The sequence below is a fragment of the Apus apus genome, chromosome 17 (genome assembly GCF_020740795.1).
Source record: "Apus apus isolate bApuApu2 chromosome 17, bApuApu2.pri.cur, whole genome shotgun sequence".
Classification (NCBI taxonomy): domain Eukaryota; kingdom Metazoa; phylum Chordata; class Aves; order Apodiformes; family Apodidae; genus Apus; species Apus apus.
The window spans coordinates 7,093,367-7,112,998 of NC_067298.1; the positions used below are offsets into that span (position 1 = coordinate 7,093,367).

Here is a 19,632-nt window from a genome sequence, read left to right on the forward strand (position 1 = left end):
AGAGAACTGGATCTTGAGGCTATTTACTGGTTACTCTTACATTTAACACTGATGCATTCTCACTGAACTAACCAGATATGAACTTGCTGATCACTTGCTCAATCAGCTTGGAAATGGAGATTAGAACAGGAGCAGCATACCAGTCTTATATAATTAGATGTAATGTGCACCTACAAACAAAAGGGTAGTAATTTTTGCTGATCAATTTTTTATTTTTATACCTCAAATTACTATTAATTTGGTTTTGTAGAATCCAAAAGCAATTCTCCACACCCAAGTCATTCTCCATACCCTTTATACTAGGACAAATCTGAAGAAAACATTGTTGAGAAGAGACTTAGTTCCACAGGCTCTAAATTTAGAATGAGAAATACCTACAGAACATGGTGAACTCAGTAGGTGATTCATTTCCTGTTAAAGATGATTCCTAAAAGCTCAAGTATCTCCAGAAGGTCACTCCCACCTTCAGCAAACATACACAACAACTTATTTTTAGACTTCTGTAGAAATGCCTTGCCCACACAGTAAATTGGGCATATGTTCTTGGGTTTAGCTGCCAGTTTTGTGAAAGTTAAAAAATTCTGGCCTTACTGTTTTTACTAAATAAAATTTTCCATTTATTTCAGTCAAAGCAAAAACCAATTTTGCATAAAACTGTTACTCATGGACCTAGCAATCAGAGCTAAGTCTGCTGTTGACATTCTTATGGTTCATTGTGGGTTGCTTGTCCTCCTACAAGCACATTCCTAACTTTAGATACAGCAGCTGGAAGAGATGTTGGATGAAGCCCATGCTAACTGACATTTCTAAATCAGAGTGAGAATTGTAACTCTTCCTTTCTGTTGCAATCCTTTGCACAGTATGGAAACGCTGCTCCTCTGCCCAAAACAGCCTATTCTCCTGGTGCTGAATAGCCCTAGTGGCTCTCTCTTGTGTCTACACAGGAATGCTGCAATGCTTCTTAGGTTATGAATGAAAGAATCAAACACCCAAACTCCTATGACATTTATCAAATGAATTACTTGCAGTAGATTCAATACTGCAAACACATACTACATTTCTCATAGCGTACAACTCTAAACTTGAGGTGTATTTTTGTAGGTGAAAGTAAAATCAGGCTGGTCTGTTTGCAGGTTCAATGATTCATGTTGTGTTTGAAATTTAAAATCAGCTCAAATCCCCAATTCAACTATCACTGAAAACACTGGTTGGGATACAATACTCTGTTTGCAAATATCCACGCACAAGCTAATTTTAAATAGGGGTGTTCTGAAGTATATAACTAAAGCTTGTGCATCACATACAGGTTGGTATCTCATCATGAAGAAATTACAAAAAAATCCAACCCAACACAGTAAGAATTCTTTAGAAATAATGAGAAACAAGATAGAATTGCCAGAGAGATATTAGAAGTTTCCAAGATGATCCACCTTTTTGCATCTAAAAAAAACACAATAGGCTTTTGCAAATATTGGTTGGCTAATATTAATGTAGAATGATATAGTTCCATCCTGATTTCCTGTGGTTTATTTCTAGAAACATGATTTTTAAAAGCCTAATGCTTTCAGAATAATAGTCACATAAAATGTAAAACATTAAAAGCAAAAGAATGCATAAATGAGGTGACTGCCTCTTGAGAAGATGTGTCTGTAAATACCCCAACTGGAGAGCTGTCTAGTACGGAAGTTCTGAAAAAGCTGCTTGAAAAAAAAACAACAACAAAACAGAAACCTAACATCAGCATGAATAGACCAATTCATTTAAGATGTTAGAGGCTAGTGAAATTTAATACTGTGGTCTTTTCTCTTTACTGTTTTTGCTTGCACTACACAGTAGCTGTCTCTGGAGGTTTTTCTTTTCTTTTTTAAGAGGAAGGAAATACAAAAAGCAGAATTTGATCACTCATGCAAAGTATGGCAGGGAGAGAATACAAAATAAAGTTGTATTGTGGGAAGATTACTCATTGCCATTTATAGGTAAGGCACAGTATCATTTTGGGGTCACTGAAAATACGTATCACGAAGTGAAGAGGCAAGTTAGGGAGTGAAAATACATGCCAAATTTAGAGATTCTCTGAATAAGGACACTTGAATCTGGTTCTGTTTGTTAGACTTCTGCTATAAAATAGCTTCCTGAAGGGCACATTAGAAACAGTTTACTAGAAATCTTGCCAGAAGTAGGCAAGAAACAAGAGCATCTTCCACTTGAACCCATTTCTTTTGCTTATACTCCTTTAACTTCCACTAAAATATGATTTTTCCTGCATGTTTAAGACTACAATATGCAGGACTCCTGGGCAGTTCAAGACAGTTTTAAAAGTCATATCAGTAAAAACTTAATCTCATAATCATAGAAAAATATGTACTAGTCTAGACTGCTCAATGCAGTGTTTCTGACAGCAGATTCTGGCTATAAAGGTAATAATAAATCATAAAATGGTTTGAGTTGGAAGGGACCTTGAAGATCATATAGACCCAACCCCCTCACATGGGCAGGGACACCTCCCACTAGATCAGGTTGCTCCAAGCCCCGTCCAACCTGCCCTTGAACACTTCCAGGGATGGGGCTTCCAGAAGTTCCCTGGGCAACCTGGGCCAGTGTCTCACCACCCTCACATGAAAACGTCTAATGTAAATCTCCCCTCCTACAGTTTTGATCCATTACCTCTTGTCCTCTTACTACATACCCTTGTAAAAAGTCCCTGCCCAGCTTTTCTGTAGTCCCTTCAGGCACTGGAAGGTGCTCTAAGGTCTCCCCAGAGCCTTCACTTCTCCAGGCTGAACAACCTCAACTGTTTCAGCCTGTCTTCATAGCACATGTGCTCCAGCTCTTGGATCACCTTCATGGCCCTTCTCTGGACTCTCTCCAGGACACAGATCCCAAATATATCAAGCCACAGAACAGGCCATTTGGGGGGAAAGTGGAGCTTTCCTTTACTGACAGAAAACAGGACTGAAGTTCTTGTGCCAGTCCTTTCACCTTTAGAACACAAAAGCATGACAAAAATGTTCACTTACTCCCTCTATCCAGGGGTAGTAAATGGCAGAGCTTTTTATTACTTTTTACTACTATTCTGTCTATAAAAGCACCAGAATCATATAGAATGCAAAGTGCCTCCCTTCTACACCCCAATCCCACAAACATGATGTTTCCAGATGGGTCATGTTACAAGATTTAGTGCACTGTTCCTCTTATAGAGGTAGATCTTACACTGAAGATAATATTCTGTAGTTTAATATAGTTTGGGAAATGTGATTTGTAGGTGTGTGATTGGTAAGCAAAAATACATCTTTAAAACACCTGTGAAAATATTATCTTATTAAAGCCAGCTGACATTATTCCAACAGCTTTGTATTTAAAAGCCCAAAACTAAGAATCCCCTCTTTGCCAATTATGAACAGCATGCTCCACAAAATTCTTGCTGTAAATATATGGCCCAGCAACAGTGTAAGTAGCTGAAGGTGTCTTTATGTACATTATGCATGAAAACCACTGTAAACTCGTGTTGCAGAACAAGGTCAAGCAGGAAATTGAAAATTAAATGTGAGCATCTCAGAAATAGCTTCCTGAAGGGCACATTAGAAACAGTTTACCAGAAATCTTCCCAGAAGTAGGCAAGAAGCAAGAGTGTCTTTCACCTGAACCCATTTCTTCTGCTTATACTCCTTTAATGTACTTTAACTTTCTCTGGATTTCCATTTAATATGTGGTAGAGTTTCAGAGGCAGGGAGTTAGCTACATGTTTCAGTTATTTACCTCACTTTCAGCCCCTAAGAGAATAGAGAAAATGCTTCCAGGGACTAAAGTTCTTATTTAAAGGTTATTTAGATACTTTGGAACTTTACAGTCAGAATTAGGATGGTCTTCAGGCACAAAATGATAGAGTAGGAGCCTCGTGGGATCTTCTTACCCTCTTGCCTAAGCAAGTAGGATGTACAATTTCTAGAGACTTTTGAGAGAAACTGTGTATCATTGTGTACTCGGTTCCTTTCCCTTGGCCACTTGCTTGCATTTTAAATAACTTAAATAGAATTTGTAGATCTAGCCATCAGTTTTAAGAGCCACTGGGCCTTACACTAATAATCCAGTCCTGAAATTGAAAACTGTTAGGGAAAAAATACCCTGCATTTCAAACTGGAGTTTCTAATAAGTGTTGTTTATGAAACTGAGTAACTTTATTTTTTCTTTGTGTTCTGGACCTGTCTTTCTCCTTCCTGTCTTTATCTTTGTAATCTAGGGGTGTTTACCTAAAACACAGATTTCACCAGGGACTGAGTGAGGCACCATCCTCTTATTAATATACTCTCTAGAACTGAGAATCCACAAGTCCTGCAACAAAGCAATACACCCCATAAACGTGAAATTACAATGAGCAATAAAATCTTGAAGGGATAGTTTCTCTATTACTGTAATTTATACTCCTATTAAACCATTTAAAATTCACATAAAAATACCAAGCAATTTTGAAGATGTCAGTATGTTGATAATCGAGCCTGCCAAGGCCATGCAGGGTGTTTCAGCCATATCATATTAGACTTCAGTCATTTGTTTCTTCTTTATTTTAAGAAAGCTTAATTTAAGACTAGGAAGAAAAGCCATTTGAAGATGCCCAACTGCTGGACAGGAAAAGCAAAATTGAATCAGAACTCACTCCTGGGAAATGGGCTGACAGGCAATGGTGAGTGAGTTGTTCTGTAGCCTAGTTTGAAAATACAGAAAGGTTAACTATATTATCTGAGATTCTTTCTCTTATGTCATATGCTATATCCTCTGAGCCACACAGGACAGCTAAATCCTGCAGTTCTAAATTGGGACTAAAGCTGGGAATTAGCCATCATTCCTGTCTGCATGTTGCAGAAGGGCAGCTGGCCCTTGATACAGCTTTAACTGCTTCTGACTGAGATTCAAAGGAGCAGCTCCTCTCAGAACTGAGCATCCTAGTCATCCTATACTTGCTAGTGCAGTGGTGACACCAGCATGATCCCAGGTTCACAAGTTTATTCCTTCCATCCTGCCCCTCCCTTCCATGAGAAACAAAGGATAAAGTATTGAAACATTATATAATCAAAAAGCACATTATTAATGCAATTGCAGTAGAAACACTCTAGAAGAAAAAGAGATGGAGGCTACATTGCACAGCTGTGTAAATAAGTAATTTCATTCCCATTGAAGAAGTTGGAAGGAGATGGTTTTACATAAAACCATTGTAAAAATAATAACAGTCTTGTGAATATTGATTATTTTTTAAAGAATCAGCTTCTGATGTCCTTATTCAAGAGTTGTAGCATTTAACTCAGTGAGCAAATCCCATCATTTTCAACGGGACCAATTTTCAGACAAAAACCACTAACCTAGGATTTTCAAAACTGGCTGTGTCTGGCTTTTGTAGGGATTACTTTAGCCAGATTTGCTTCTAATTAAAGTGCAGAAGCAAAGTAACACCTGGATTTCAGAGCCATTAGTAAACCAAAGGTGACTGAGGTATTACTTTTAAGGAAGAAACATGTAATCTTCTCACTGTCTGATTGAAATGCCATTGTTAAATGCTAGAGCTTTTCAACCTTTGGGTTTGTTTTCAAACTGAAACACAGTGACTGTGCAATTGACCTGGCCCTTCTTCCCTTCTACTCTTCTTTCTTTATCACTTCTGAAGTTACAACACAGTATGAGTTAATGTCAAAATTTCACTGCAAATAATCACATAACATACTTCAGCTCTGTTAAAATGGGCCTTTGAAATGGGAAGTCTAGCAATGCCCATGAAGGAGGCATGCCAGCTCACAGTGCCCATACTGTTGCCTATTGTTGCTCCTCTGTTGGGCAGCTTTACTGCTTAATTTTAGTCAGCCAAAAGACAGGTTTTTTTCCAAAGGACCTGTGGGAACATCTATTTTTTTAATCAACAGCAGAGGGACACTAGGCAGACTAGCCTGATGACTCTCAGGTATCTAAACTGTTGTTTCATTTCCCAGCCTCCATACTGTTGCCTTATTCACCATTGTTTAATATTTGTAAAATGACCTCTCAGTGTAAAGACCTTCATTCTTCACCTGAACCCCTATAACTGAAGCTCCGACATATTAAATATAAGAAAAAATGCATTTGGGGGACACCAGGAAATGGTCCTAAAAAAACACCTCTGTATTGGATTAGAACATGTATCAGCAATGTGCTCTGGTGTCAAGGGAACAACTTGCAGTGTCATCTGGCTATTTTGTGCTACATACTTCAGTATTTTTCTTTCTCGACCAGACACTGAAAGGCTGTGCTGTTGTCCATGTGCACTTGTGAATTACAGCAGTGCCATTTGTGCAGCTGTAGTTAACGACCTGTCAGATTTCCCATTATGATGTTATGCTGTTATTTTCAAGGTTTATGTCCTGACTATAAAGTTGGTGACTGCTTGGTCTGGAAATACTAATGCATTTCTGTACATTTTATAAATACAAAATGGACAAGGGCCCTAATATAAACCCACACTATTCAGTAAGGAAAAAGTGATAATTTTAAGTAATATTTTCAGTAGTAGAAAAAAAGCCTAACAACAAAACAACAAACCACAATCAATAACATTCAGGAAGCTTCCTTCTTTGGCCAGAGTCATTAACTCTAATGCGATTTACAGCTCTGAGCAGGGTCAGCAGGTAGCTGGAAATGCACTGAATAGGTGACTGTATTTCATGGTGGGTTTCTTCTTAAGAGATAGTAAATCTCTAGATGACCACAAATAACATATGCCCAGAAATACCACTGTGGGGTGATGTTATACGATAGCTGTATTTTAATGTGTGGAACAGCAGTAAAACTTCTCCAAATAATAATTCCAAGTACTTGTAGGCAGGCATGGTAAATGATGAGCATGGATTTTGCTCCTGAGTGTGTTTAATGGATTCATGGTTCAGTGAATTCACTACTGACCTTTTTAGAGAAGTGTTACAAGAGGAGGAAATTTTCACTGAGTATGAATGAGTGGTTTCAGACTATCAAGTCAATAACAATCCCCTATGTGAAGAGCCTACATAATCCTACACAAACACACACATAGCATTTTCAGAAATAAAGTTCTTGTAGGCTACTGAATAAATACTATGATGTAACAATCCTCTGATTCCATATTTACTATTACAGTCATAGCACTCTACAAGGAAAGCACTTGCATACTATATGCAAGTATCTACCTTTAGAAAACAGGCTTGTTACCTTTTCTTTTTGACCTCTTTCTCTGTGAGGCAGGGGACAGGATTTAACAAGGAAGTGCTTTGTGAGTATCGGTGAATCTTTCATAGATAATAACAAGCAGAGTTACTCTGTAGCCATACACAGTGGTATGATCTTACTTCACAGGCATTTATTTTAAGCACAGATAAGGATGTAGCTGCAGTGACCATATTTTCCTCTGTATGAGGTGGCAAATTCTACCTTAATGACCCTAAAAATACCAATGAGATGTATGAATTGAAACCTGCATGCTATATTAATATAAAGTTCTCAGTGGTCCTGGGTTCATCACCAATGTAACAGTTAAGAATAATCTCCCTGAAGTCACTAAAATAACCTGATGTACATACTCTCAATGAAGTAAGAGCTGAATTCCTAATTGATAATTGCAAGCTGTAATTGTAGTACTCTTAAAATATAATTCTCTTCATCAAAGCATTTTACAAGAGTAGTTTTCTGTAAGTGGGATAATGATAAAAGGAGCAGTGAGGCAACCTCTTAGTGTCACTCATCTGTATTTCCATGCTATGCTGCGATCCCTTCCAGTTCAATCTCATCCCATACAGATTTATGGGAGAAGTACCTAGCAAACATCAGCTGAAGCTTTGTGACCCTTCTCTGATTAAGTCCAATTACATACCACTACAGAAGAACATGATTAGCACAGAAAAATACAATTCCTTGTTATTCTCAGTGACTTCTTCATGAGACACTAACTTATTTAACACTATACAGCAAAATCTATAAAGGGTTTTTATAATGTAAGGAGGGATGCTTGCTACTATCCATCTTGTACAAAAACACATTCATAGACAGAAAAGTCTACTACTATGAGGTAATAATAGCCAAAACTCCAAGTCCCCTCCTTACATAATCAGCCATGGCAGATATCATTATTCACTTTAGTTTATTAGCTTAGAAAAGTTCTTTGGGTCTCTGAGCAGCCACTAATTCCTCTATCAGATTTCTTTGTGCTACAATCCTTCTCTTTTAAGACATGGATCCCATTAAAATGTCTGTAGCCAAAGGATGACAAGAACCACCAACATATTGTGTATGTCAAGGGTGTAAGATAAGATGAATTTCTCAAATATATCCATACATATATTCAGCAGCACAAACATGCAGGAGCCTTGCTGTCTGGCACTTAGAACTATCCTGAATAATCCTTCAAAGTAAGGATTTACAAGCTTTCAGTTATTAATGACTTAGTCACAGACCACTGTTTTCATCTGGTTTTATACATAGCTTGTCAAGAATACAAAAACCCCTTCCTGTATATATCAGTATATTTGAAATTCCTTCCTCTGCTCCTAGGTCATAGTAAAAAACCTAAGAAAAGAAAGGTTCCCAATATTAGCCTTACCTTTTTATTCCAAATCCCAAACTTTTGAAGATACACATAAGGTCCTGCATAGAAATGCTCCTTCTCTCTTAAACTTCCTCCCAGCTAGAAGCCATCACCCATGCAGGTTTTGCTAGCCCTACCAACTACAGCTGTCCCAAAGAATTACCGTTAGTTAATTGTTCTTGTTTCTTATAACCTATACTAGTGTCACTTCAAGATAAACAGCAACCACTTCAGGATAGTGGGAAAGAGGATTTTCAACTGCATAAAAAAAAAGTAATTGTAGTACTGCTATCCCTAAAATTGGCATCTAACCTAAAAGCAAACTGTGAGGTACAGTAATTGTCAAGGACCTGCAGATTACTGCCTTGAAGGTCTTCCATATTAGCACATTCCTGAAGTAGAAGGGGGATACTGCTTGTGTCCTAGCAGGAAGAACCTGCAGGTTCAGCAGGAGAGGCATCATACATCTGGTAACGCAGGAAGACACAACAGGCTATCCAAGGAAGAACTGATTATATAGGGAAGGCTTGACCTTTGCAGAGCCTGGCTGTGGCAGGAATACAACCTGATCACTTGGTCCTGTCAGGGTAATGAGGCAAAGTCCTAGATACATCTGTTACATGCAATTTTTCTTCCATGGATAACTTTGGAGGGAAATACACACCCAAGATAGATAATTAGGCTGTGAAGGGAAAAAAGCACCACTGATCACTGCAAAGGGAAGTTGAGAAAGAGTGTGATGGGTCCTATACCTCATCTCTGCCTGTATCCTCTCTTACCAGTGAGATACACATAAGTGACTGTAAACCACTGGTTTACAACACATAATTTAAGTTGTGAATCCCATAATCTGGGGAAAAAAAACAACCTGTGTCCAGATGAACATATTACATTATAAAGATATTTAAATTAATTTATTATTTTTTTAATCTATTCCAGAGTATAGAGAGTCTGGGATTTGGGAAATGTAGTGTGTAGTTCTTACACAACTATACATGAAAGAAGACATGATAGTTCAAAGAAAGACGGTGACTTTGCTTTGAAATAGGTGAAAAGTATTCACACAGCCAAAGCGGTGACAGACAAACTCCAGCAACTCATCCTAGAGTGTTTTGTAATGCTATTACCCCAATTAGCCATCTCTATGCTTGTGGTTGCTCCCCCAAGCAGCTAAAGAGCTGTGTTCATGTCAATCATATTAGCTGAGATGCCAGTTTTGAACTGCAGTGACAGGGTGTTGCACAAGTATTTTCCTTTCAAATATATTCGGAGGTTGCAACTTCCAGCCCTGAGACAGGACTAACAGCTTGTAGAAAGGAAACATCTTAGCAGATGGCTCTAGCTGTTTGCTTCCGTGCACATCAGTCAGCAACTTCAGCTAGTGCTCCTCAGACTGCCTTGCAGCTATCACCTCTCAGGTGCTAATTAGCATCTCATGTGAGATCTGATACGTGACTGCTAACATTATGGATAAACTTATATGCACTAATATATCCTTTGTGATGTGTTAGCCTGAGATCATAACCATAAAATGCATCCTTGAAATGCTTTAAATATGGTTTTCAAAGACTCCAAAATCTAGCTGCTGCTGAAAAAAAATTAGTTGTTTGTTCTGTAAAAATTCTTGGGACTTTTCTGCTGAGGCTTACATCCTTTGAAAGAAACATGAGAGTCTGCAAGAAACCTGCTGCCAAATTACCCTTGCTTTCTGCATGGCTGCTCCAAGTGAGCTGTTCATAATTGTCCTTCTGGACCACTTCTTGAGGATGTGTGCTAGGTTAATCTGATATTCAACATGTATGTGTAAACCAGGGATCTCTCAGAAAGAAGTTGTCTCTCCACACTATTCTAAAGGATCTTCCTTGATAGTTTGAGTCATGACTGTTTCCTCTAAGGATGTTCCCTAGATTTCTCATGGTATTAAGACTGGAATACTACAAGTATTACCTGATCCCAAATATTTCTTTACATGCTGATTGAAATATTTTTCTCAATAACTTTAAGCTGAAACACTTAGAAGATCTGTAAAGCAAATTTTTTTTTCATTCACCTTCTACTGGGCATCTGCCTGGGTCATGCAAATAAGGAAGGCTAAAATTTCTTCTTGAATGCAAGTGAATTCTCCAGGTTTCTTCCCCTGCTTACCAGTATTAGGAACTAAACATGCCTAACAACATGTTGCAGCATCTTTGACAACCCAAACCAATCACAAATAAATCTGAAAAGCTACTTTATGCTACGTCAATATGTAATTAAGCTCCAGCCTTGTAGATGTCAATTTTCATACAGGCTTTTCACAAGAATTTCAGTGCCAGAAACTCATTGAAATGTTTAAATATTTAATCTCATTTTCTTTCCCAGAAAACAGCCATGGTCTTTGGACAATGTAGTGACAAAAACCCTCCTACACTTCCATATAATGTGATGTTGAGTACCTGTGTACTTTAGATCTTTGCAATGGTTAAAAAACCCAAACCAAATCTCCCTAAAACCCAATTATATTCATTCAAGTGAAAAATACTTAACAAAAACTAGGATTTTAAAATTACACTTACCTGGAACAAAGCTTCCCTGGACCACCTCCTTATAAGCCCACCAGCCTTCATGGATTTTTGGTGAATTTTGTTGAGCTAGAAAGAAATAATGAAAGAAACGATAACACTAAGGCAAGAAATAGGAAATACTTATTATATAAATACTGGAAACTGTAAACAGGGTATCATCTTCTACAGAAGAGCCATTCCTCAAGTTCCCAAGTGATGTTTATTCAATATATTGAATTATGCTACGCATCTCTATCTTAGAGGACCTTGTCCCTGTTTTTCATGTAGTAAAACATACTCAGCTACTGAAGAAATGATTACTAAGCTTAAAAATGCAGTATTGGTGGTTTATGTGTCATCCATAAATTCAGAATGGGATAAAAATTACTCTATTACCAGCAATCTAAACCAAAAATGTTGTTATTAAAAATTAGAAATAGAATACGAGATTCTGACTTTAAAGAATGCAAGATGAGGACAACTGCATACTGGTCTATCAGTTACAAAACAATACTTATGATTTAATTGGCTGTAAATTGCAGAAACGAAAGTCAAGCTGAAGGTAATTAAGCATACTGACAGAGGGACCAACACTCTGCTTTACCAGAAATCCAGACACATTATGGAATGGAGCATGGGTGGGTGCAGATTTCTCCTTGCAGTACCAGTTCCCATTCCATTCATCGCATGGTGACATGCTGCACTGAAAGGACTGTGCACATTCCACTGTGCACTCCTTAAAGTTTGCAGATAACATTATTGTCATTATTTTAGCTTTTAAATACTTGCCTAGAGAATTCAAACTGTGTATGACTTTGTTGTGCTGGACTGTACTATACAAACATTTGGAAAATGGCAAATCTCAGCCCACAATCAAAATATCTGAGCAGCAAACCACTCATATTCAATCAGAACTGCAAATTTTTTGTCTCAGAGCTGGTTTATTCATGTTGCTTTTATGCCTCTGTGCTCTGCAACAGAAGTCCTTAAAGATTTTGGGATGCTACAGCAATAGGAGAGGATACTAATAAGTGAGTCCCAACAAAGGTCAGCAATCATTCTTCTAGTTAAAATTTCCCAGAAAATTACAGTGCATTGAAGTGCATCTTGCAGTAATATAAACAGCTAAAGCTGGTTCAGCCAACCACAGACAACTGAATTTTACAAGTGAGTGAAGAAACTAAGTATGTAGATGGAGGTAAGTTAAGTAGACTTCAGGGGAGGTTGGGTATTTTCAACTGCAACTGCTCACTGTCAGCATTTATGGAAACATCTCTTAGGTGACACTCACACTGTGGCCAATCTACTGATACATGTGAAGTCCAAAAGAAATATATCATGCATTGTTCAAAGTGCACATTAAACCAAAATCAAAAGAGGCTGGGTCTGCTTCAGTGTGTTGCTCCAGCACTTAGTGAAGCTAATTCCAAAAGGAATGTCAGGAAAACTAAAATTTTTGTCATATTTTTTCAAATTTGCTGCATTAGTATGGAACAGACTGCATGAGATAAGCCAGAAAATTAGTTTATCAAAGCTTTGTACTAAATAATTTGATGCCTCTGCAATTCCTTCAGCTATCAGAGAAGAATATGACCTGGCATCACTCTGCACATTCCACAGATATCAGGTCCTTATCTGTTAAATACATGGGAAAATGAAACACATAAGAAGGAATAAAATAAAATAACATGTTGTACCATAGCCATATAAAATATCTAAGATAGGGCAAGAACAATGCTGGGAGTCCTGTTGATTCACAGAAATCTGAGTCCACTGAGAAAATAAAGAGGAAAGGCAGGTGGTTGTTGTGAGAGAACAGTGAGGGAGACAATCGCCAGTGCCATGGTCTTTCTTGAACCCTGAAACCTCTGTTTTCTACCAGTTCAGGCAAAACATCCTCCAAAATAGAGCAGAGAGTGACTGAACACAGATTTCCACTCTGCTGTGCATATGAAATCTAGCTTGGTGCCAGAGATTTACTCTGATGGACAGGGACTTGCTTAGAAATGAAAGGTATTTATAAAGCTTTCATTTCTCTGAATGCAGAAGGAGGAGGTCTGGTAAGGCCAGGGAGGAAAGTTTGTCCCCCAAAAACTTCTGAGCCATTGCTCCAATCTGTGTTATGCACGTGGGCACAAGCTCTTATTAAAGGAGAAAAAAAGCTGTTCTCTATTTTTGAAACGTAATCAGACCCATACCCGAATTAGTAATGGAACAACAGAATATAAAATTAGAATGAACAGACATATGGACAATCCTTGCTGGGAATCATACCTAGGACACTTACATCTGATGCATATACAACACAGGGTCTCTACAATTGGGTATCAGTGCCCATCTGACAGAATGGCACTGTGCCTGGGTAAACAGGTTCAGCCTTATGGCTCAGGAATTTTTGCCAAGGATTCTTCATACGTGCCACCTCATGACACTGAAAATAGCAAAATCCTCTCAGTATCCTTCTTCTTTCAGTTTAAGTAAAACTATTATACTTCTCATTGCAATTCTGGCACTTGAGGACCAAAAAAAGAGGTGTGTGCTTGCTTTTTGGCTTCTGATCTCCTGTGTTCCTGCAGAACACTGCAGCTCTTCCATGGCAGCTCCTTTTTTCAGCATGACCTGTCACATAAGATACTGAGGAGGCAAAAGTTCCTGAAAGTCATTCTAAGTTCCTAAGAAGAGTTAAATATACTAAAAGTAATAAAAATAATTTTTTTATATGCCAAAGACTTCTGCTTTTACTACTAAAACCTTGAGTAAGCCTTTTTCTTTCAAGAAATCTTGTTGCTTCTGCAAGGCACCAAAATAATGAACAGACACTTCGCTGTCAGGAGCAGATCACCTGCACAAGTGGCTCTGCAACAGCAACGTTAGCATCAGCTAATGTATTCTGCCATTAGTAGGAACAGTCCAAAATGCCACGTTTGCCCTAAATGCTAGAGGATATTGAATAACCTCCATTTGCTACAGCTCCCTCTGTGCTGAAATCACTAGCATCTGAGATTAGTAGCTCTGCTGATGTAACACCATTATGTCAGATCTCTTTCAATGCAGCTGCTGTAGAGGAGACAGAATATGTATTTGGAGCTGATATGACATGTTGCTTTCATTCTGTCCGATTACTGTAGGTATGTCTCATTGTGAAGCATAAAATTACAGGCTAAGTTCTGCAAAATCTTGTGCATTTTTGTTTCCTAGTGAGCTCCATGTACGTGGAAACAGCGTTGTACAGGGTCATAAAATTGTGCAGTAAATGCAAACAGCAAAAGGTGCACCACAGAGTGAGTCATCAGTTAACAGTATCTAGCTTAGAGGTTACTATAAGTAGGCTTATGTTTCAAAGAGAAGCTGTTACTCAGTCACTAAAACTATTTCAAAATCATCAGATAACATTGTAACAGATACCAGGTACTGTGATGAAGGTGCTTGAATATCTGTATATAATTTGCAGTGCAAAGAGGTCTTCATCTTGTTGGAATGCTAATGCTGATGTAATATAAATACTCCCATTAATAAAAAATATCCCTTAGTAAACATGCTTATTTGCAAGATGTAAGCAGAATAAGCCTTTCTAAAATTACTTATTTACTTCTTATATTTCAATAGAAGATAAAAAGGCTTGTATCTGATGCCATCATTTATGTCAGTCACATCTGAGGATAAGCCAAGAGCAGACTCCTGCCAGAGCAGAATTCTCCGTTCACTTTACTGCCATTTCACACAGATGAAAAATGTAGAGATTCAGACAGTGAGGAAACCACAGAAGCTAAGAAAAAAATCTTTTATCATCTGAATTTTACTGATCTTAACTCTTCTGATTGCTATAGTAATCAGTCTGCATGCTTATCCCTACTCAACTTACATTCTGAGAGTCTTGCTTGTGACAACCTGGCTGGTTTTGCCCTGCCATTAAATACATGATAATGTTTTTATCACTGTTATCTCTTCTGCATAGTTATGAGATAATCAAGAAAAACAGCTGCAACAATGAGCCATAGATTCATAATAAACTTAGTGCAAAGCATTAATTCATTGCTAATACTTTGGTATGAAGCTCACAGAAAAATGGCATAGTTCTTACTATAAGAAAAATAAATCAAACCTGCTATTGTAATAGTGAACACTGAACATGAAAGATATAAGGTATTAGATGCTGGTGTGATCTTCACTTATATCTACCCTTTGTATCCCACAAACTATTGGACTTATAGGCCTTATCCCATTTCTCTCCAAGGTAGCAGAAGCTTTTGCTCAGCTATGTAATACCATTTGATTTCCATCCAGAGTTGCATAGTTCAACCTGAGTAGCTCCGTCGGTCTCAAGGTATCTGCTTCAGCCAGTGAAAAGTAACCCAAGATGGCTGTGTCTTATGCCAAAAATTAAAATTTGAGGAATTTTCCCAGTGTTTCAGAAGATCACGTGTTTGAATAGAAAATTCACCCTACAGAGAACAGGGTAGGCTGGTTTAAAAAAAAAAAAATGTTTTTCACTAAACTCCACTTACAGAATCTTGGCTAATGTACATACTTTGTAATTATTTTAAATAGTTTTAATTACTACATTCTATATGGATGTTTTGCATACTGTTAAACCCAAGGATGGGTTGCCTAAGCTTTGGAGGAAAGAGACTTAACCCAATCTACAAAACCAGTTTCACTATCTTCAGTCATATAAGTGTCAGCTTTTGGCTCACACCAACAAATGGCTCTTAAAGCAAATGGAATACACGTGTATAAAATAGACCTGACAGCAGGGGAACTAAGCAGATGCAATTAGCTGAAGATTCAGCCCTCTATAATTAATATTCAGTTTGTTCAAAACAAGTCTGTACATAATTGAAGCTATTATTTAAGATGTTTTTATGCAGCATTTTTAGGTTAAAAGAACCTAACAACACACACTTCAGAAACTACATAAAGCACCGTTTATAAGCGAATAGTTGCAGGATGAGAGGTTAGCTTGCTTATGAATGTTACAGCCTACATTGTATGTGTCACCATATGATGAGGGAGGAAAAAGAAAACAAAGGATTATAAAAGGATCAATAAATAAAATGCCTTCATCAGCTATGCCAGATTTCTTTGATTCTTTTTTGGATAATGTTTTGCTCTGAAAACATGCAAATGCTCTTTCATTAAGTTAATACTCTCCAATTCCATAAATCCTTCTTCCACCATCCCCGTATGTAAAAGCTCTCACTACTGCTGTGAATTCCAAACAGTATTCAACACAAGCCAAATGGGCCTGACCTGTTTTATTGTGTTCAGAGGGGAAAGTAAGGCATTATCATAGGAATTCGGCTATGGCACAGAGACTTCACTAGTCTGTGTGTTTTCTATTTATGGTAATTTTGTTTCCTGATAAGATTCCAATTAAAAACCTTGGCCAAAGGGTCAGATTTCATACAAGCACACTCATGTGTATGCTGTCAGTAGTGACAATCTGGTATAACAACATAGCTGACAGCTTTATCTACTGTCCCTATGTAGTTGGCTTTTGATGGGAGCCACCAAGTGTCCAGAGTCACTAAATGCTGTTGGAAGAACCATAGGCTAAGATGTTTACAAGTACTTAAGCCCCTCTCAGGATGTTCATGCTGCTAACTACTCTCTCACGAGAACTATGCAAAGATCAGGCAGTATCTAGCAATAACTCAGTTTGCACAAAGTAAAAAGTGTGCATAAGGCTCAGCTCTGTTGAGGAAAGAGAAGGATCTTGTGCAGATAATCTGATCCCCTCCAGTCAATTACATTTGTGAAGGTTTTCACAAAATAATTTCAAATCTTAAAAGGCAAGGAAAGGGGCAAAGGCAAGAGAAAGCCAGTTTAAAGGCCACTGCACAGAACTGGCAGGCAGGACTCCAGAACATCTTTTCTTCCTCTTCTATTAATCTTACAGGTGGCTGTGCACTTTCATTTATCTACCTGTAAAAACTGACTTGTAAGACCAGTTCTGATCTCATTGTTTAAAGAAAGGAGATAGCAAGATTTAGTAGAAGGGATCCCATGAAACTGTGCTCATTATGTGCTTTTAAGTTGTGCTTCACTCAGTTGTAGACAAAATTAGTTAACAATTCTCTGCCTTTCTGACCTCTGAATACTAACAAAACGTGTAAGTTTATCTGTAAGCAGGAATAATTTCCAATACCATTTATGAAGATCAAGAGATGACCATGGGTAGGTAGATGTGCATGCTAGGTAACTGCATGCTATATCATTCTGTTAAAGTATAATTATATGGTTTTGGGTGAGGGGTCCCAACTTGTAATAACGAATTTTCCATAAGGCATATATGCCCGATCATGCAAGCGTTACTTAAGTTTTAATATAAATGAACAAAAGCAGAGGTTGTAGCGAAAGCTTTTAGTCTGAACAAGATAAAACCATTGTGACTCACTCTTCCCTAAGCACCTAAGTACACCAGTGTAAATGATGGATTGCACTGCAGGGTGAATTACTTTATGTCACTGCACCCAATTTAACATGAAACTCTGCATAGTGTTCCTAACTCAATTTGTAGAACATTAAACAGCCTCATAAAGCTGCTGTTCTTTTAATGTGACTAATACACATGTACAGGAGTTAAGCCTACATCATGTAAAAGGTGACATGTTTGCTCTCTCTGAGTAGTTTTTGTCTAAACTGGCTGGAATACTAAGGCAGAGTTACACTTAATTGCTTTGATTTTTAAAAGAATGTCTTCATAATTTCTTCTTCAGCAAAATCTTATTTCTGAAACTATTGAGAGACAGAGAACTTCTATATATCTCTCTATGTTGTCTGGAAAAACTGAGCAGTTTTGTTTGATATGAAGAATGCTGGAGGTTCCACATACAAATGACTATAAACTGGGGATGTGAGCCTCTGCTTTCTCAGCCCCCATACATATCTGCAGGACTCACATTACTTTTGAACGAGCTAGAGTTCTTTTCCGTCTCTGGCACAAGAGTTAAAATTGCATCGAAACTGAACTATTGCAAGAAATCAAGCCAATTTATGTAGGAGAAGAATATATAGATGTATTGCAGCAATTAGAACATAAATACTGATCGCAAGCAGTGTGGGAAATGCAAATGGTAATGCCAGAGACTCAACACCTTTTATCTCAGTCATTGATGGAAGACATTGATGAGTCCTGAACCACATGAATACAATTTGGCTGTCTCAGTGTTTCCCAGTCTCTAACAGAAGGGTCAGCATACACAACAGACTCATCTGTGTTGTGTTAGAATGGGTAGCTCCTCTCCAATGAGTTGTTTGAAGTCTGAAGAGCTCTATAAAATAATGCATTAAGAAGAAGCAAGGTATCCTGTGATACTAACTTCAGAATAGCTCTTACTTTATATCACACTGCATGCCCTCCACTCCCATTAATTTCAGTGTGGTTTGGGGACACTCAGCAACTTCAAAGAAATAGCCTCAAGCTCCTCGAGCCTTTAAAGTTCAATACATTATTAATACTAAATTAATAGGACTTCCTCTAAAAGGAAACCACTAAATTCCTTCCTCAGAAGCACATATGATATTGACATCTCAGGTTTCTGACCCTGTGTTCTCTGTATTCTCTAAAGAGAAAGTTACCAATCAGTCATAGCACAACCAGTCAGGGACTATCTTGTTCACTGCCACAGGCAGAATTTTCTTTTGTTTTCCCAAATCTTTGGCTCTGGGAATGCGAAATTATTTCTTCAGCAGTCTTCCCAAGAGGGAGCTGTGAACAGAATTTAAGTATTCATCACTGCTCAGGCAAACACAGGTGGAAAAAAAATAAAGGTCTTCCAACTAACCTCAAGACTAATGGCATGGCATCAATATGAGGTGCTTGACTCTACAAAATACACAGCAGCCTCACATCCCACAGAATTCTAAAGCACACCAAAACTTGTGGTCCAGAATGTGATATGGAAACATTCTAAAGAGCTACATCATAGGCAGAGAATTCATAATGCTTAAGCAGTACTATTATGAGCATCTTCCACAATCTTAACAAAGGGACATACCTGAACCAGAGGAAAAGAAGGCTGCTGTCATTCTGCCTTGAAAAGTCAGCAGAACTATGAATGGAAATCTGTAGGTCTTGTACATACATGACTCTAACTTCAGTCAACACAAAATTATGCACTTTCCTGAGACAGGAGTATTCTTCTCCTGGCTAACATAGCTACATATAAACAAAACCAATCACAACAAACAACATGAAGTCATTCAAAAGTATTTAATTTTTGGAGTACTGAGTATTGAGTATGGAGTATATTGAGTATGGAGTATTGCATCCAGTTTTGGGCACCTCAACTCAAGAGAGATATTGAGGTGCTGGAGCAAGTACAAAGGAGGGCAACGAAGCTGGTGAAGAGCCTAGAGAATAAATCTTATGAAGAACGTTTGAAGGAGCTGGGAATGTTTAGTTTGAGGAAGAGGAGGCTGAGGGGAGACCTCATCAGTCTCTACAACTACCTGAAAGGTTATTGTAGAGCGGTTGGTGCTGGTCCCTTCTTGCAGGTAATTAGCGACAGAACAAGA

At 38.0% G+C, this 19,632-nt stretch overlaps 1 protein-coding gene across 2 annotated transcripts in view; it reads right to left on the minus strand.

The window, feature by feature from the left end:
• The window catches only part of CA10 (carbonic anhydrase 10), a 167,204-nt gene that overhangs the window by 122,942 nt on the left and 24,630 nt on the right, over nucleotides 1–19,632 (minus strand). For both annotated transcript variants that reach the window (XM_051634951.1, XM_051634952.1), the window contains exon 3: nucleotides 11,125–11,199. In XM_051634951.1, the coding sequence (XP_051490911.1) occupies nucleotides 11,125–11,199 (75 nt within the window). The remainder of the gene's footprint in view (nucleotides 1–11,124; nucleotides 11,200–19,632) is intronic.